General features: G+C 51.0%; 2 protein-coding genes across 2 annotated transcripts in view; both read right to left on the bottom strand.

Annotated features, from left to right (window-relative positions):
* Fbxl18 (F-box and leucine rich repeat protein 18) overlaps nucleotides 1-6046 on the bottom strand; it is a 28295-nt gene extending 22249 nt beyond the window's left edge. The window contains exons 1-2 of the mRNA XM_057765048.1: nucleotides 5954-6046; nucleotides 256-471 (exon numbers count right to left, since the gene is read on the bottom strand). Of these exons, the coding sequence (XP_057621031.1) occupies nucleotides 256-468 (213 nt within the window). The 5' untranslated portion in view covers nucleotides 469-471; nucleotides 5954-6046. The remainder of the gene's footprint in view (nucleotides 1-255; nucleotides 472-5953) is intronic.
* An 8358-nt stretch (nucleotides 6047-14404) lies between these two features.
* On the bottom strand, nucleotides 14405-17975 carry Actb (actin beta). The gene is made up of 6 exons (XM_057764060.1): nucleotides 17890-17975; nucleotides 16808-16936; nucleotides 16481-16720; nucleotides 15589-16027; nucleotides 15314-15495; nucleotides 14405-15193 (listed from the first exon to the last, which is right to left on the bottom strand). The coding sequence occupies exons 2-6, from the start codon at nucleotides 16928-16930 to the stop codon at nucleotides 15050-15052; spliced, it is 1128 nt and encodes a 375-aa protein (XP_057620043.1). The 5' UTR covers nucleotides 16931-16936; nucleotides 17890-17975; the 3' UTR covers nucleotides 14405-15049.
* Between the last annotated feature and the right edge of the window lie 630 nt (nucleotides 17976-18605).

Raw genomic sequence — 18605 nt, 5'->3', positions numbered from 1 at the left:
ATGGCGCTTCACAAGGACCTTCTATATCTGTCCTATGGTGCAGTAACTCCACCCCAGGGTACCTTTGGGAAAGGAGGCCTCCTGCTGATCCCTGTCACTACATCCACAGGCTCTATGCACTCTTGCCATGGGACACCCACCTACCCTTTTCTACCCTGGCCCTGTCACTGTGTCCTAATGTGTGACTGACCATTCCCGGCTACACAGTCTTCTGGGCAAACACAGGCTGGCACTTCCCGCCCACGCCTGCCTCACCTGGTAGTCCTTCTGTAGCAGCACAGTGTGCACCAGGCTCTTGTCCAGGCACAGGACTGAGAGCTTCCGGCAGGTGCGCCGCACATTGAGAACCAAGTCTGTGCTGGGGACATGGCTCAGGATATGCAGGAGGATCTCGTCCGAGAAGCCCAGCAGGTGGATGTCACCTGCTGCCTCTGCAGCTGTGGGGGCAGCATCATCGTCATTGGACATGTCCTGGAAGTCGGGGACAGTAGAGGGAGGAGGGAGTCAGTCATTAGATGCTAGCTGGACAAGGAGAGGACCTGAGTTTGGATCCCCAGCACTCACACAGAAAAAGCCGTGCAAGGTGGCATATGTCTGGAATCCCAACGCTGAGAATGCACAAACAGGAGGATCCTGCCCCCACAGCAGAAAAAAATCTTACTAACTCTTCACTGAAGGGTGAAGAACACAGAGTTCTCCAGAATCTCCTCTTAGAACTACACACCAGTGAGAAAGAACCTCTGACGGCCACCGTCAACCAAATCCCAGATGTTCTGGCTTTTCCTAGGTATTAAGACAGCTTGCCATATAGCCCAGGCTGGCCTTGAACTCACTATGTAGCCCAGCCTGAGCTAGAACATGGTGCTGGCAATATACACATGTACCATCACACATGGCTCCCAACAATCACTTCTACTCCCTTCCTTCCTCCCTCTCTCCCTACCTTCCTTCCTGACAGGGGCTCATGTAGCCCAAACTGACCACAAACTGGCCAAGGATGACCTTGGACTCCTGATCGCCACCTCCCAAGTCCTGGGATCACAGGAACGCACTACCAGGCCCAGTTTACCCAGTGCTGGGACTGGAACCCAGGGCTTCACGCATGCTAGGCGAGCTTGTACTCTAGCCGAGCCACATGCCAGCCCTCCTGTCTTTCCCAGTGAACAGCATGCAGTGCATACAGGCCCCTGCCTCTGAGCCACAGCCTACTCTCTCCCACTCTGCTTCCCAGACACATCTACTTGAGCAGGAGCAAAAATTTACACAAGATGCTCAGTAATTTTCATAGGTGCATACTATACTTAATTTTCCCTCTTTTTTACATTTATATATGTAATTGTGTGTGTGTGTCTGTGTATAAGAGAGTGTTGGTGCACAAGGGCCTGTGTTAAGTCAAAGAACGGTGGAAGAGAGAGAGAAAGTGTGTGTGTTGGTGCACAAGCACTTGTGGAACCCTATGGAGTTCTCATAAAACTAAGGTTGTCATGGCTGGAGAAATGGCTCAGAGGTTACAAGAGCATACTGTTCTTGTTAAGGACCAGAGTTCAGCTTCCAGCACCCATGTTGCGTGGCTCCTGACTGCCTGTAACCCCAGTTCCAGGGAATCTCATGGTTTCTGTGGGCAACTACATTCACACACCCCAAAACAGACACACACAAATATACATTATCATCATCATAATAGCCAGGTAGTGTTGACGCACGCCTTTAATCCCAGCCTTCAGGAGGCAGAAGCGGGTGAATCTCTGAGTTCGAGGCTAGCCTGGTCTACACAGCAAGTTCCAGGATAGCCAGGGCTACACAGAGAAACCCTTCTCAAGAAAAGAAAGAAGGGAGAGAGGGAAGGAGAGAGGGAAGGAGGGAGGGGAGGAGGAAGAGAAGAAGGACAGACAGACACACACCATAGCCTGGGTCTGGAGCATGACTCCAGATGCCACCTTCAGGGCCGGCTCCCCACACTCAGGGTGGGCACTTGGTGAAGGAGATGAAATACCTTCTGCAGTTTTCTGATGTCACTGTGGAGCTGGCAGGCCTGGAACGCCCCATTCTCTAACCTCGGCTTTCTAAGAGCTAGGATTACAGGTGTGAACCACCACTGCCACTGTGCAGAAGGGTTTCCTTGTTTACACTGTTGTGAGTGTGTGATGTTGTAACAACATGTCCAATACGTATGTGATGGTGTGAGTTGTGTAGGGAGCCCAGGTGGACTGGGAGTGTCTTCCTAAGTCTCTATCATATTCTCCAGAAGCATCTCGAGACATTCCAGCCGTCTCGCTCCACTTACACGGGATTAGACACAGACACACACCACCTGCTTTGCTTTGTGTGGGCTGGAGATGCAGACTCGGGTCCACACGTCTGCACAGCAAGCACTCTGCCAACGGAGCCAGCTCCCTAGATTAGGGATTACTTTTTACTGCCTAAGAGAAAACAAACAAACAAACAAACGCGAAACACAAAACCAGGCTAACTCGCCTCCGAATGATAGTGGTTCTGCGCCATGGCCGCCTTCCCTTCAGACAGCAGACTCTTCCAGCAACTTAACTGGAATGTGATTGACTTGGAACTATGACACTCCAAAGCTGGGGCTAGAGAATTCGAAAAGCCAAGCATGGTGGTGGGCTCCTCTAATCCTACAGGCATATGCATACATACATGCAAACACAGGAAAACTGAAAGGAAAAAAAAACTTGAAAAAAATTGAAAAGGGCTTGGTGTCATGAAGTGGCCTCATGGTTCACCAGGCTGACTCAGGCATTGGCCCGGGGCACAATGATTCTGTGCTTCCCAATAGTTCCTTCTCCATGAGCCCAAAGCTGCCATCTCCAGCCATTTTCTTCTTCATCAGACCCTGTGTTGTCTCAGAGCAAAAAACAAGGTCCTAAGTTAAGAACTACCCCGTGTATCTGTGTGATGGCACACACCTGTAGGAGAAGGAGGCAGGATTATAAAGGCAAGCTTTAACCACACCTGTCCCAACAAAAATCAAAAAGGAAAAAAAAAAGAAAAAGAACTACTCTTGGGCTGGAGAGGTGGCTCAGAGGGTAAGAGCACTGACTGCTCTTCCAGAGGTCCTGAGTTCTGGAGAAATGACGGCTCAGCTGTTAAGGGCATTTGCTACTCTCATAGAGAACCCAGGTCCAGTTCTCAGCACCCACATGATGGCTGACAATCACCTATAGCTCTGGTTCCAGGGGTCCAACAACCTCTTCTGACTTCTGTGGGCACTGCATGCACACGGTGCGTAAGCATACATGCAAGCAAACACACATACACATTAAAAGGGGGGGCTGGGTGTGGTGGCACATATCTTTAATCCTAACACTTGTGAGGCAGAGGCAGGAGGATCTCTATGAGGTAAATTTAGGCCAACCGTGATCTATATAAAGAGACCCTGTCTCAAAAATAATTAAAGTCAGCACTTTAATCCCAGCACTCAGGAGGCAGAGGCAGGAGGAGCTCTGTGAGTTTGAGGCCAGTGTGGTCTATAAAGTGAGTTCTAGGACATCCAGGACTGTTACACAAAGAAACTCTGTCTGGAAAAACCAAATTAATAATATTTATTTACTTACTTTTTTTTTTTTTTTTTGGAGACAGGGTTTAGCTGTATGACAAAGGGTCTCTGCCTCCCGTGTGCTGGGATTAAAGAAAGGCACCACCGCCGGGCGGTGGTGGCGCACGCCTTTAATCCCAGCACTCGGGAGGCAGAGGCAGGCGGATCTCTGTGAGTTCGAGGCCAGCCTGGTCTAGAAGAGCTAGTTCCAGGGCAGGAACCAAAAAGCCATGGAGAAACCCTGTCTCGAAAAAATCAAAAAAAAAAAAAAAAAAAAAAGAAAGGCACCACCACTCCTGATTTTAAAAAAATTATTTTTTTGGTCAGGCAGTGGTGGGGTATGCCTTTAATCCCAGCATTTGGGAGGTAGAGGCAAGTGGATCTCTGTGAGTTGGAGACCAGCCTGGTCTACAGAGCGAGTTCCAGGACAGACGATAAAACTATATAAAGAAACTCTGTCTCAAAAAGGGAAAAAAAAAGAAAAAAAAATTTAAGGTAGAGAGTGGAAGACACCTAACACTGACCTCTGTGCACAGACAGACAGATTGACACACACAGACACACACATACACAAATAAGATAGACACAGTATTGTGGATCTATTGTCCCCCCTACTTAGGAGGCTGAGGCAGGAAGATGGCTTGAACCTCTAAGTTTGACAGAAGCCTGGGCAACAGCATAAGATCTATTTTCAATGGCTCAAACCTTACTGGTGGCTATGTTGCCCACTCAAGGAATGGAGGGGCTTTTGAGTCAGGACTCCATAGGACCACATGACGAGACATGCCTAATTCCTGCCCATAGCACTCAGCAAGAGCCACGAAAACGGCAATGCTACCCTGGAACTCTTCTCGCTGGAGAACGGATCTTCTAGCATCACACGCCTCTCTCGTTCATCTGCAGCTGGACCACACTCTTCCCTGTCCATTGAGAAGACATTTCTGGGCCCAGTTTCCTTCAATGGAGAAGCATCCAACAGACCCCAGCCATGGTTCTCATACCCATGTTCATCTACTCTGGAAAACACTTGAAAGTCTCATTGGATAAACACAAGGAAACTCCTAAGACTTAAATGGTGGGCAGTGGTAGTGCACGCCTTTAATCCCAGTACTCGAGAGGCAGAGGCTGACAGATCTCTGTGAGTCTGAGGTCAGCCTGATCTACAGATGGAGTTCCAAGACAGTCAGAGAGCTGTTACACAGAGAAACCCTGATGACCTGAGTTCAAATGCCAGAACCCACATAAAATGTTGGATGCAGCGGCCCCCAGACAGGAGGAGACAGGAGGATCAGAAGGCAGCTACTCTGGAGCATGCACCATGGTGGAAACAACAAAGAGGACAGCAGAAGCTGGAGAGAAGGCTTAGCGGTTAGAGGCGACCACTGCTCTTTCAGAGGACCTGAGTTTGGTTCCCAGCACCCACATGGGGAGGGGCTGATAACCAACTATAACCCCACCTCCAGGTGCATGTGATCCATCCGTCCTCCTCAGGCACCTGCACTCGTGTGCACACACACTTATACATTCATACACATAATTAATAACAAGTAATCGAAACAGGTGAAAGGCAAGAACCACTCCTGAAAGTGGTCCTCTGAAGTCTGCATGCATGCCCTGCCATGAACATGCCGGTACTCATACACACACATACACACTAATAAAATAAATGAAATGCACCACAGGCAGAGTCCTAAGAAAGAACAAATATAAAACTCAGATGGGCAGGCAGCAACAGGGAAGCAGCCAGACCCTCTACCCTTCCCCTGTACTGCTGTCTGCAGAGAAAATACTTTACGCTCATGTAACAGAACGCAGTGGGTTCTCCAGCGGACCTAGATCAGAGTTTTGGGGTCAAACCGAAACCCTATCACCCTCCCCTACACCACAATCAGGCTCCAGAAAGAAGTGGGCTGCACTTACGCTGACAGAAAAAACGAAGCGGGGGCTGGGGATGTGGCTGAGTTGGCAGAGTGCTTGCCTAGCATGCACAAAGTCCTGGGTTCCGTCCTCAGCATGGCATAAAACCTGGCGTGGGGATACACACCTGTAATCCCAGCATTACAGAAGCTAACACAGGAGAAGTGCTGTAAATTCATGACTACCCTGGGCTGCACACTGAGTTCCAGGCAAGTCTGGGCTACAGAGTAAAATAAACAAGAAAACAGTCCCAGAGCTGCGAGAGCTGAGTCAACGCCCAGAGAGATGAGGGGAAAGGCCTAGAAACTCAGAAGGCAAAGTGAAAATGTCCATTCTGACCATCGGGACTGTGAGCCTGGGAACAGGATGGGGCCTGGGAGAAGGGTAGGAGAAGCCAAGAATGGGCCTCGGAGAAAGGCCAGGGTCGGCAGGGAGCACCAAGGGGGACCCCAGCCTCCGGGGCGGGAAAGGCGCGGGTCATACCTCTCCGGAGCTGACCGCCGGAGCTGCAGCCTCGGAGTCCCCCAGCCTGCCAGGGCAGGGATGCTCGAAGCCGGCACCGCCACAGCTCCACAGAAACCCCGGCAAGGGGCGTGGCTGAGTCTCACTTCCGGCGCCCCTCTGTACGTATTTCCTCTGGCGCCCGAATGGACCGGGTGCTGCCGCCATATTGGGTGTGGCCAAGACGCACCCAGAAGGTCACAAATGATTGCTGTCACTCCAGCTCGCATCCAGCATCTTTCGCGCTGCACACTGCGCTCCAAGCCACCTGTCACAGCACTCAGGCTTCCTACCTGAACTTACCCCTCACTTGTGTTAAAACTCTCAATAGCTCCCTGCACCATCTGACTTACTCTACCTTGTTTTGTTTGTGTCAAGACAAGGTCCCACTGCGTAGACATGGCTGTCCTGGAATTAGCTATGTAGAGCAGGCTGGCCTCGAAGTCAGAGAGATCCGCCTGCCTCTACCTCCCCTCTATACCTAGACCACTTTATCTTTTTTTTTTTTTTTTAACCACTGCTGAGGATTGAACCTGAGGCCTCATTCGTGTTAAGTAAGTGCTCTGCCAGTACCCGTCCCACATAACTAGGCGAGACTCTGGCCGGAATTAATCTTTGCTTGTCAAAACACTGAAGAAATATTTGTTGAATAAATAAATAATGAGTTTCCTCACAGAATTTGCAGTTAAAGGTGGTTTACTAGAGCTGGTGAAATGGCTCATCAGGAAAAGGGATTTAGCCGGGCGGTGGTGGCGCACGCCTTTAATCCCAGCACTTGGGAGGCAGAGGCAGGCGGATCTCTGTGAGTTCGAGACCAGCCTGGTCTACAAGAGCTAGTTCCAGGACAGGCTCCAAAACCACAGAGAAACCCTGTCTCGAAAAACAAAACAAAACAAAAAAAAAAAAAAAAAAGGAAAAGGGACTTGCCCCCCCCGACTGGCCACCTGAACAAGACCCGCATGGTAGAAGGAGAAAACCAACTTCGGAAGGCTGTCCTTGAACTTGCATCTGCACATTGCCATGTACATATGCCCTTGCCCAAGTGCACATGGAGAAAGGAAGAAAGGACAGAAAAAAAATTAGGTAAAAGTTTAGAAGGAACTAGGAGGATATAGTTCAGTTGAATAGTCAACTACTAGCCAGCATGTAATCCGGGGTTCTGTCCCCAACACTATGTGAACCAAACCAAATAGAGGGACTCTCAGCATTCAAAAGGTGGAAGCAGGCCAGGCGTTGGTGGTGCACACCTTTAATCCCAGCACTTTTAAGGCAGGCCAGCCTGGTCTACAAAGTGAGTTCCAAGACAATCAAAAAACCCAATAAATGAATGAATGAATGAATAAATACATAATAGATCCTGAACACAACGAGAAAGCTGGGTTTCAATCTCCTGGTTAAACCCTCCAGTTCAGCATGGTCAAATACTACAGAGAGAAGAAAACTCCAGGAGCACTGGGAGGAAGGGTGGGGGAGCCTGGAACAGGGCTTAGGTGGAGTCCAGTGAGAAAGCCCGATCACCCTGCTCCCTGTGCCAGTTAGAGCACCACAAATGGGGTTCCTGTTTCCATCTTTGGAGATACACAATAGTTTCTTCCTTTCTTCCTTCCTTCCTTTCTTCCTCTCTTTCTTTCCTTCTTTCTTTTTCTTTAGGGTTTTTAGAGACAGGGTTTCTCTGTAGCTTTGGAGCCTTCCTGGAACTCACTTGGTAGACCAGGTTGGCCTTGAACTCACAGAGATCCTCCAGTGTCTGCCTTAAAAGTGCTGGGATTAAAGGTGTGTGACATCACTACCCAGCAATTTTCTTTCTTTTCTTTCTTTCTTTCTTTCTTTCTTTCTTTCTTTCTTTCTTTCTTCCTTCCTTCCTTCCTTCCTTCCTTCCTTCCTTCCTTCCTTCCTTTCTTTCTTTCTTTTGTTCTTTCTTCCTGAAACCTACTATTTAGTTCAGGCTGGCCTCCTCCTGCCTCTGCTTCCCAAGGGCCGGGGGTTGCAGTGTGTGCACATTCCTCAACAAAGGAAGTCAACGTGAAAAGGCTCCCCTTGTGGCATTCCAACTTCAGGACTTCTAAGAAAAGGCAAGTCAGCAGTACATGATGAAGATATGACTGGCCTGGATAGAGACCAGGCATGGTGGCACACATCTTTAATCCCAGCACTCGGGAGGCAGAAGCAGGCAGATCTCTGTGAGTTCAAGGTCAACCTGGACTACAAGAGCTAGTTCCAGGACAGCTAGGACTGTAACACAGAGAGAAACCCTGTCTCGAAAAACCAAAAAAAAAAAAAAAAAAAAAAAACAAATAGATAGATGGATAGATAAAATTACTTTTTTTTTTTGGTTTTTTTTTTTTTGGTTTTTTTCGAGACAGGGTTTCTCTGTGGCTTTGGTGCCTGTCCTGGAACTAACTCTTGTAGACCAGGCTGGCCTCGAACTCACAGAGATCCACCTGCCTCTGCCTCCCAAGTGCTGGGAGATAAAATTACTTTTAAAAAATTACTTTCAAGAGGCTAAAGAGATGGCTCAGCGCCGGGCGGTGGTGGCGCACGCCTTTAATCCCAGCACTCCAGGCTCCAAAACCACAGAGAAACCCTGTCTCGAAAAAACCAAAAGAAAAAACAAAAAAAAAGAGATGGCTCAGTAATTAAGACTGTGTGCTGGCTGTCTGGTGGTGGTGGCACATGTCTTTAATCCCTGCACTTGTGAGGCAGAGACAGGTGGATCTCTGTGAGTTCAAAGCAAAAAAAAAAAAAAACCAAACAAATAAATAAACAAAGGGTGTGTACTGATCTTCAGCGGACCTGAGTTCGGTTCCCAGCACCTGCAATCACCTGTAACACCAGCTTTGGAGGACCTGACACCCTCTTCTGGCCTCCTCAGGCACTGGCACATACATGTGCATAAACACACACAGACAAACATTCACGTGGGTGTGAGTGTCTTGCCTGCATGTGTATCTGTGTACTACATGCATGCCGTACCCACAGATGTCAGATCCTCTGGAAATGGAGTTACAGACAGTTGCGAGCTGCCATGTGGGTGTTGGGATTCAAACCCAAGTCCTTTTCTAAAGCAGAATGCTTATAACTGCTGGGCCATCGCTTCCAGCCCAACCCCCCGAGTGTTTTCACCGCAGGACCAAGTGCTATCAGTTACGACAGTGGTCAGTGTAAGTGTGCAGACCCACAGGGGTACAGCATCAAGAGGAAACCCCGGTGCTCGCTGCAGCCTCAGCACTGCCAGCAAGCAAGGAGGTGTGGAGATAGACTCATCGCTTGTAACAAATGGAGCACCCAGCTTTCCCATGTTGGCAGTGGGGGCGGCTGTGGGTGGATGAGGACAGGCATCACACGGGAACTCTCAGTGCTTTCCCTTGGAGCTCACTGTGAGCCCAAAAACTGCTCTAAAGAATATTAATTCCTTTTTCCCAGTGCTGGGTACAGATTTTTGTAGCTAAGGAAGTGCTTTGTCACAGGACTGCACATACACAGTTAACTGATTTTTTTTAATCATGGGGGAACATAGATACTGGGAGGGGGGTTCAGTAAATAAAAGCGCTTGCTGCCAAGTCTGATGACCTGAGTTCAACCACAGTCCACATGGTGAAAGGCTGGAACTGACTCCCGTAAGTTGTCCTCTGACCTCCACACATACACCACACCCTGGCATGCTATTCTCCACACAGAAATAAATGAAATTTAAATTTGTTTTGGGGGAGTTTCAAGACAAGTTTGTTGGTTTGTTTGTTGTCTGTAGCTCCGGCTGTCCTAGAACTCACTCTATACTAGGCTGGCCTCAAACTCATAGAGATCCACCTGCCTCTGCCTCCTGAGTCAGTACTGGGATTAAAGACGTGCGCCACTGCGGCCTGGCTTGAAAAACATTTTTTAAAAAATGTGTGTGTGTGTGTGTGTGTGTGTACATGCATGAGTGCACATGTGGAGGTCAGAGAACAATGGGGTGGGGGTGGGGTCCATACTTCACCCTGCTCAAGGTAGGCTTGCTTTGTTGTTTGCTGCTGTGTGTAAACCCTGCCAGTCGGCCTGGGCTTCCAGGGAGTCCCCTGAACCTACACCCCATCCTGCTTTTGCAGTGCTGGGACTACGGATGTGCGCTATGTCTAGCTTGACATGTCTGGGTGTCTGTACTGGCTGGTTTTGTGTCAACTTGACACATGCTAGAATCATCAGAGAGGAAGGAGCCTCAGTTGAGGAAAGGTCCCCGTGAAATCCAGCTATAAGCCATTTTCTCAATTAGTGATTGATGGACAGGGGCCCAGCCCATGGTGGGTGGTACCATCCCTGGCCTGGTGGTCCTGGGTTCTATAACAAAACGGGCTGAGCAAGCCAGGGGAAGCAAGGCAGTAAGCAGCACCCTTCCAGGGCCTCTGGCTTAGCTCCTACCCTGTTTGAGTTCCTGTTCTGACTTCCTTCAATGATTAAGAGTGCTGTGGAAGGGGCTGGAGAGATGGCTCAGAGGTTAAGAGCATTGCCTGCTCTTCCAAAGGTCCTGAGTTCAATTCCCAGCAACCACATGGTGGCTCACAACCATCTGTAATGGGGTCTGGTGCCCTCTTCTGGTAACACAGACAGAATATTGTATACATAATGAATAAATAAATATTTAAAAAAAAAAAGAGTGCTGTGGAAGTAAGTGCGTAAGTAAGCCAAATAAACCCTTTTCTGCCTAACTTGCTTTTTGGTCGTGGTGTCTCGCCGCAGCAACAGAAACCATAAGACAGTGTCCAAACTCAGTTTCTCATGGCCGCCCCAGCCCTGCAGCTGCTGGCTATTTCATACTTGCAATGTGGTGTGTGTGGCTAAAAAACTGAATTTGTTGTACTAAATTTAAATTTAAATAAACTCCAAGTCACACATAGAATTGAACTGAAGAGCAAGAATAAGTTTCGCCAGTGGGAGATGTGGCTTAGTGGCAGAATGCTCATCCAGAATCCTCCAGTGAAGGGCTGGGATGTAGCACCTGCCAGAGAGGGGCTGGCCTGATTTTCATAGTTGTGGGCCATCCAGGACTACATGGTGAGACGTTGCCTGTTTTTTGTCTGTTTTATTTTTCTGCTCTTTTGTGACAGAGTCTCGAGGTTGAATTTGAACTTTTGATCTTCCTTCCTACCACCCACAAGCTGAAATAAGAGCCCTGTACCATCTTGTCCAAACCAGTCTCAGCTAAATGCTGAATTTACTACCAGCTTGTGTTACAAGAGGCTCTGTCTATCACACACACACACACACACACACACACACACACACACACACACACTGTTGGGCAGTAAATGACTGAATGAAGAGTCCAGTCAGTGGTATGGGCTGTGAAGGTTCCTGTCCCTGTCAGGTGACTGCCAGCTAGCCCGATGCAGTGCACCCTGGAAGGGTCACCCTTCCGAAGCTCTGCCCCAACACTTGCCCTTCTGGTGCTAGGACAATGGATGCTCTTCCAGCCTTCCCTCTCCCAGCTTGGCATGTGTTCAAACCCTGCCTCTGTCTCCCCAGAGCTGCCTCAGTTTCTCCGCAGGTGAGATGGCCACCCTTTAAACAGTAGTGTGGTCATGAGCAGGATTCCCTCTGTCTCTATGGGCTCCATGAAAGAAGACCCAGAACTCCAACCCTCCCAGCTGTGTAGGGGCAGGACCTTGGTGGCCTGTGGGAGAGAGTGGGAGAGAGTCAGCACAGGTGAATATTCGGGTCAGAGCTGCCTCACGGGGGAGCCAGTGACCTGAAAAAGCCAGAGCCAACTCCTAGGGGTGGAGTCTGCAGAAGTGAAACTGCCCTGTTGCAGTGGAAGGAGAGAGCCCAGAGCAAGCAGAACCTCCCTTCTTCCCTCCCTTCCCCCTTCCTTCTCTTCTTCCCTCCCTCTCTCTGTCTGTTTCTCTTTGATTTTTCAAGACTGGGTTTCTCTGTGTAGCCCTGATTGTCCTGGAACTCACTTTGTAGACCAGGCTGGCCTCAAACTTAGAGGTCTGGGCCGGGTGGTGGTGGCGCACGCCTTTAATCCCAGCACTCGGGAGGCAGAGGCAGGCGGATCTCTGTGAGTTCGAGACCAGCCTGGTCTACAAGAGCTAGTTCCAAAGCCGGGCGGTGGTGGCGCACACCTTTAATCCCACCACTCGGGAGGCGGATCTCTGTGAGTTCGAGGCCAGCCTGGTCTAGAAGAGCTAGTTCCAGGACAGGAACCAAAAAGCTACAGAGAAACCCTGTCTCGGAAAAAAAAAAAAAAAAAAGAGCTAGTTCCAGGACAGGCTCCAAAACCACAGAGAAACCCTGTCTCGAAAAACCAAAAAAAAAAAAAAAAAAAAAAAACTTAGAGGTCGGCCTGCCTCTACCTCCTGAGTGCTGAGATTAAAGGTGTTCACCATCACTGCCTTGCTAGACTCTTATCTCTTGTAGGGCAAAGTCTTCATATTTCTAGAAAGCTAAGGCTCTGGGGTGAAAACTTCTGCCATTAGACCACTCCCGCTTTTTTTTTTCCTTTTTTTTTTTTTTGTTTTGAAACAGGGGTCTCAAGTTGCCCAGGCTAGCCTCTAATTCACTACGCAGCCAAGGATGACCTTGGACTACTGATCCTCCTGCTGGGGATCAAATCCAGGGCTTTGTGTATGCACGGCAAGCACTCTGTCAACTGAGCTATAGCTGTTATTGTTGCTGTTATTATTGTTGTTGTTGCAGTGCTGGGGGGTTAGGGGAAGCAGTCAGGAGCTGGAGGCAGGAGGACCAGAAAGAGGTTGGAGATAAACTTCTCTGGTGATGTCCTGCACTAGCAGGGAGGGGGAGCTCCCACAGTGACAGGCCTTTGTTGTGAACCCGGCCTAGAAAAGCCAGTTCGCCTGCTACAGCAGGGGGAAAGGGGCGGGGCCAGAGGATACAGTGGATACTTTGGAGGCTACACTTTGGATCCTTTAATGGCAAAGATTGAAGGAGCATCAGCCTCTACTGGTGTGCCCATTTCTCAAATGGCGACTTGGCAACCAACCTGCGTCCTGTCCTGTCCTGAGGGCAGTGCTGTCTCCCAGCTCTGTCCCCAGTCAACCCTGGATTTCATCCACACTGTGCTGTCCGCCTTGGTCACTCCTCAGCCTCTCTCTACCAGGGTCTCTGCGCGAGCCTCTCATTACCTTTCCTTTGGTTTCTTTTTCAAGGTCTCAGTAAGCAGTGGTGGCTGTCCTGGAACTTACTATGTAGACCAGGCTGACCTCGAACTCACACATCCACCTACCTTTGCTTCCAGACTACAGGAATTACAGACTAAGGTGTGCACCATCATGCCCAGCCTGTTTGGGGGAGAAAAAAATTAAATTTCTTAGGTTTGGTTCTCGCCTGAGGTAAGTTTGTTTTAGGGTTTGGTTTAGGGACTTTTGTTTGAGGTAGTGTCTCATGTACCCAGGCTGACCTCAAACTCAATGTGTAGCTAGGGATGGCCTCCTGCCTTCACCTCTGAAACAAGATTTATGAGATTGCCTTAAGACAGGGTCTGGCCTCAGGTAAGTCACCCAAGCTGGCCTCAGGCTTACCTCAGCCTCAGAGCTGGGATAACAGGTGTCCACACCTGGCTGTTGAATTTTGATGTCCACACTAGTGAGACCCCATCTCACGAGTTTATTTAGCGTGTTATTTAGCATGGCCTCTGCTCTCGATTTTTGGTCTTTGATTTTTTTAGCCTTTAAGAGACTGTTGTATGGGGCACATCTGGTTTGCCTTCTACCTTATAACCCAAGTGGTTGCTTGGTGAAAGCGGGTGCGTGAACGGCTAGATGTAGGGGTTGCTGGCAAATGGATGGGCAGATGGCTTTCCGTGTGATCAAGTGGTCCAGGTTAAGGTCCCTCCCTGCAGCACCACAGCCAGGAGGGCACTTCCTGAAGGCTGCCCACCCCTAAGGGACCTCTTTCCAGGAGCTACCTCTTCCTTTATTAGCAACTCCTCGTGGGTGGTCCTTAACTCAAGGCTCTTCCCCAAGAGGAAGATCCCCGGGCCTGGGGAGTCTCACCCTTGAATTTTCTGGGCACTCACAGCTCTGGTAAAGGAAGGGCAGCCAAAGCTGCTTCAACTTCCCACTGTCTTGCACAACTCAAAGGCTACCAGCACTGAAATAAAGTCTCCTGCACTCCAGGCCCTGGTCTGGACTTAAAAATGCAGTCATAGATGCCTTTCAGTCAGAACACACTGATTCCCCCACACCCCTTCCCAGGTGACCTTCCCTTGGCTTCTAGCAGACAGAGCCTGCTAGAACAGGGTTGTTTATGATTCAGAAAGGATTACCTTCCCAACCTTCACCCTTAAGACACATTAGGTCTGCAGAACTAGTGGTCACAGGTCATGGTCCCTATGCCCTCCCACTAAAAACTACTATGGGCAAGGCCCAGGCCACCTTAAAGGCAAAGCCCCACCCTTCCCAACACCTCCACCAGACGAAGCCACAGAAGCACAAGCAGTGTTTGTAAGGTGTGCACTTTTATTAAACCGGTCTCAAGTCAGTGTACAGGCAAGCCCTGGCTGCCTCAACACCTCAACCCACTCCCAGGGAGACCAAAGCCTTCATACATCAAGTTGGGGGGACAAAAAAAAGGAGGGCCACGATGGCTGACCATTCAAAAATTAAAAAACAAAAGTATTAAGGCGGAAGATTTAAAAAAATTTTTGCAGTACTTAATTTACACAGAAACAATGCTGTCGCCTCCCGGTGTGGACTCAGGGCTGGACTCAGCCCTCCTCCCTACGGAATGGGAGTGGCTTTTGGGAGGGTGAGGGACTTCCTGTAGCCATATCTCATGGATACTTGGAATGACTATTAAAAAAGGTAAAAAAAAAGAAAAAAAAAAGAAAATGTACAATCAAAGTCCTCAGCCACATTGCAGAACTTTGGGGGATGCTTGCTCCAACCGACTGCTGTTGCCTTCACCGTTCCAGTTTTTAAATCCTGAGTCAAAAGCGCCAAAACAAAACAAACTTTAAAAAAAAAAATTAAAAAAAAAAAACAAAAAACAAATAAAGCCATGCCAATGATGTCTCATTTTTTTTCTGCGCAAGTTAGGTTTTGTCAAAGAAAGGGTGTAAAACGCAGCTCAGTCACAGTCTGCCTAGAAGCATTTGCGGTGCACGATGGAGGGGCCGGACTCATCGTACTCCTGCTTGCTGATCCACATCTGCTGGAAGGTGGACAGGGAGGCCAGGATGGAGCCACCGATCCACACAGAGTATTTGCGCTCGGGAGGAGCAATGATCTGAAGAAAAAGCAAGACAGTGATGGTGAGCATTCTGGATACCTGCCTTACCTGCAGCCAAGCCCTGCCAACCACAGGCCTGCCTCATCATGGGTCCAGGCCTAAAGATACTTAACTCACCTTGATTTTCATGGTGCTGGGAGCCAGAGCAGTGATCTCCTTCTGCATCCGGTCAGCAATGCCTGGGTACATGGTGGTACCACCAGACAGCACTGTGTTGGCATAGAGGTCTTTGCGGATGTCGACGTCACACTTCATGATGGAATTGAATGTAGTTTCGTGGATGCCAGAAGATTCCATACCTGAGGGGAAAAGGTGAGACAGTAAGATTTATTATAGTCTGGCCTCAAGTGTTGGTCACCATTAGATGAAGAAACTAGGTCACATCAACTCACCCAGGAAGGAAGGCTGGAAGAGAGCCTCAGGGGCACGGAACCGCTCGTTGCCAATAGTGATGACCTGGCCGTCAGGCAGCTCGTAGCTCTTCTCCAGGGAGGAAGAGGATGCAGCAGTGGCCATCTCTTGCTCGAAGTCCAGGGCAACATAACACAGCTTCTCTTTGATGTCACGCACAATTTCCCTCTCGGCTGTGGTGGTGAAGCTGTAGCCACGCTCGGTCAGGATCTTCATGAGGTAGTCTGTCAGGTCCCGGCCAGCCAGGTCCAGACGCAGGATGGCATGAGGGAGAGCATAGCCCTCATAGATGGGCACAGTGTGGGTGACCCCGTCTCCGGAGTCCATCACAATGCCAGTGGTACGACCAGAGGCATACAGGGACAGCACGGCCTGAATGGCTACGTACATGGCTGGGGTGTTGAAGGTCTCGAACATGATCTGTAGGGAGAAATGGGGCTTTGTCAAGCTCCTAAAGCCACAAATCGTCCAAGAAGGTGGGACTGTCAAGGACAGATTCGGAACATGCAGAGTGCAAGAACACAGATAGGTTAAGTGTGCTGGGAGTCTCAGGACAGGGGCTCCATTTAGACGTACTGTGCCATCTACTGAATACACACTCCAGGCACTGATTACCAGCCTCATTAGCTTTGCCACACGAGCCATTGTTAGTACCTACACCCACAGCACTGTAGGGTTTTAAACACCTAGTCAGAAAGGCAATCGAGGGAAAAAAAAGACCTCATCGGGAAAGAGCAGAAACTGCAAAGTTCCAAGGGAGAAGACTCAGCTCATAGAAGAGAGTCCTATGGGAGAATGGCAGAAGAAAGACAATTGAGAAAGGGCGTGGCTGAGAAGTTGGCAAAGGCGGAGGTGGCCACAGGGGCTGCTGACCTGGGTCATCTTTTCACGGTTGGCCTTGGGGTTCAGGGGGGCCTCGGTGAGCAGCACAGGGTGCTCCTCGGGGGCCACACGCAGCTCGTTGTAGAAGGTGTGGTGCCAGATCTTCTCCATGTCGTCCCAGTTGGTGACAATGCCATGTTCAATAGGGTACTTCAGGGTCAGAATGCCTCTCTTGCTCTGGGCCTCGTCGCCCACGTAGGAGTCCTTCTGGCCCATGCCCACCATCACGCCCTGCGGAGGGGAACGGTGCTCTCAGTACGGCCACCTCCCACCTGGAAAACCCCAGCATCGCCACCCGCAGAGGGAAGGGTCACCTACCTGGTGCCTAGGGCGGCCCACGATGGAGGGGAAGACGGCCCGGGGAGCATCGTCGCCCGCGAAGCCGGCTTTGCACATGCCGGAGCCGTTGTCGACAACGAGCGCAGCGATATCGTCATCCATGGCGAACTATCAAGGCACAAAAGAGAGCCGCGGTCACCGCGGGGCCACCAAGCACAGCCGCCGCTGCCCTGCCCACTTCCGGCACGCCGCGGCCTCGGGCCGCCAGGGGGCGCGCGCCCAAGCTCGGGGGACAAAGGAAGCCCAGGCCGGCCGCGTTATTACCATAAAAGGCAAATGCTGGTCCGGAGGCGGCCCCACGGCAGGAAGCCAGGCCTCCGCCCCCTCCCCAAACGGACGCAAGCCCCGCCTCCGCCCCGCCGGCGGGCCGCTGGAGCGCGCGGGAGGCGACCACACCCAGCAGGAAGCGCGAACGGGCACCCCGAGGCAGCTGCGGCCCCGCCCCTTCCGGACAACGGCCCCGCCCTCGCCCAGCCCCGGGTGGCCGCGCTCCAAGTCTCAATACGCACGCCCAAGTTTAACTTGGAAGAGGGGGGAAGAGGAAGGGCTCCCTCCCCAGCGTGCACGCGCCCCAATACCCAGAGACATAGCGCGCAAGCGCAGTGGCGTCCCAGCCCCCACCCGGCCGAGCCGGCCCCGCCGCGCCCGCCAGCCAGCCCGGCGAGCCAAATGGGCAAACCGGTTTGGACAAAGACTCCTGGATCACCAAGGCGTGATCGTAGCGTTTGGTTCCCAACACTGTGTCCCCCCCTCAAGGTGGGCAGAGGGCTCGACCCCCCAGAGCCGCATCAGTTCTCCTAGCGCCCACACTGCGACCCTAGTGGGTCCCCAAACCGCGTGCTCTGAGCCAGAGCCGGTCCAGCAGTGTCTACACCGTGGCAATGCGGCTGCAAAGGGCCGCCACCCTGGGCGGAAAGTTGGATCTTCAAGTGTCCGCTCCGCGGCCGGACCCCACCCTCCACCCTTGCCCGGTGTCCGTCCTGAGTGTCTCCCACGACCCTGCCCCGAGGTGACTGCCCACGGGAGATCTCTAGCTGGCTGGGCCTGGTGTCCCTGCTTACCTGGTGGCGGGTGTGGAGCGGCGAAGAAAGAGCTGCGAAAAGCCTGCGCTCGCGGGTGGACGCGGACTCGACAGTGGCTGCGCGTTGCGCCGCCGGGTTTTATAGGACGCCACAGCGGCCACTCGAGCCATAAAAGGCAACTTTCGGAACGGCGAGCGCTGATTGGCTCCGCGCCGCTCACTCACCGGCCTCGCCGCACAGTGCAGCATTTTTTTTTACCCTCCCCCCCCACTTTTGAAAAAAAAAAAAGAGAGAGAGAGAAAGCGAGATTGAGGAAGAGGATGGAGAGTTTTGGCGATAGGTGCTGGCCCCATAGGCCGGACATGCACGAATAGCCTCCGCCTATGTGGACACTGCCCGATTCAGAGTCTCGGCTATCAGGCCTGCATTCTGGGGTCACCCACCCACCCCAGGACCCTCTGGGTGTGGATGTCACGTGAACGTTGAGTACCTCAGTGGGCAAGGGTCAGCATGGAAGCCTGGGCCATGTTTATGTGGCCTCTTGTTCGGGGCCTGGATTGAATGGGCAGGAAGTCACTCCCCTTTAGCCAGCAATAGCCCTAAAGCCAAATCTGGAGGACTTCTGGTGGGGTTCCAGTTTGCTAGGTGCGTTGGGGTACAATTTAGGAGCAGAACTATGATGAGAGGGTTTGGGCCACTCAGGAGACTCAGGGCCACACTCCACAGACCAGAGCAAGCCTGGTGGTCCAGTGACT

This window comes from Chionomys nivalis, chromosome 3 (genome assembly GCF_950005125.1).
Source record: "Chionomys nivalis chromosome 3, mChiNiv1.1, whole genome shotgun sequence".
In the NCBI taxonomy this organism is placed as follows: domain Eukaryota; kingdom Metazoa; phylum Chordata; class Mammalia; order Rodentia; family Cricetidae; genus Chionomys; species Chionomys nivalis.
This window is presented reverse-complemented; position numbering and strand designations above follow the sequence as displayed.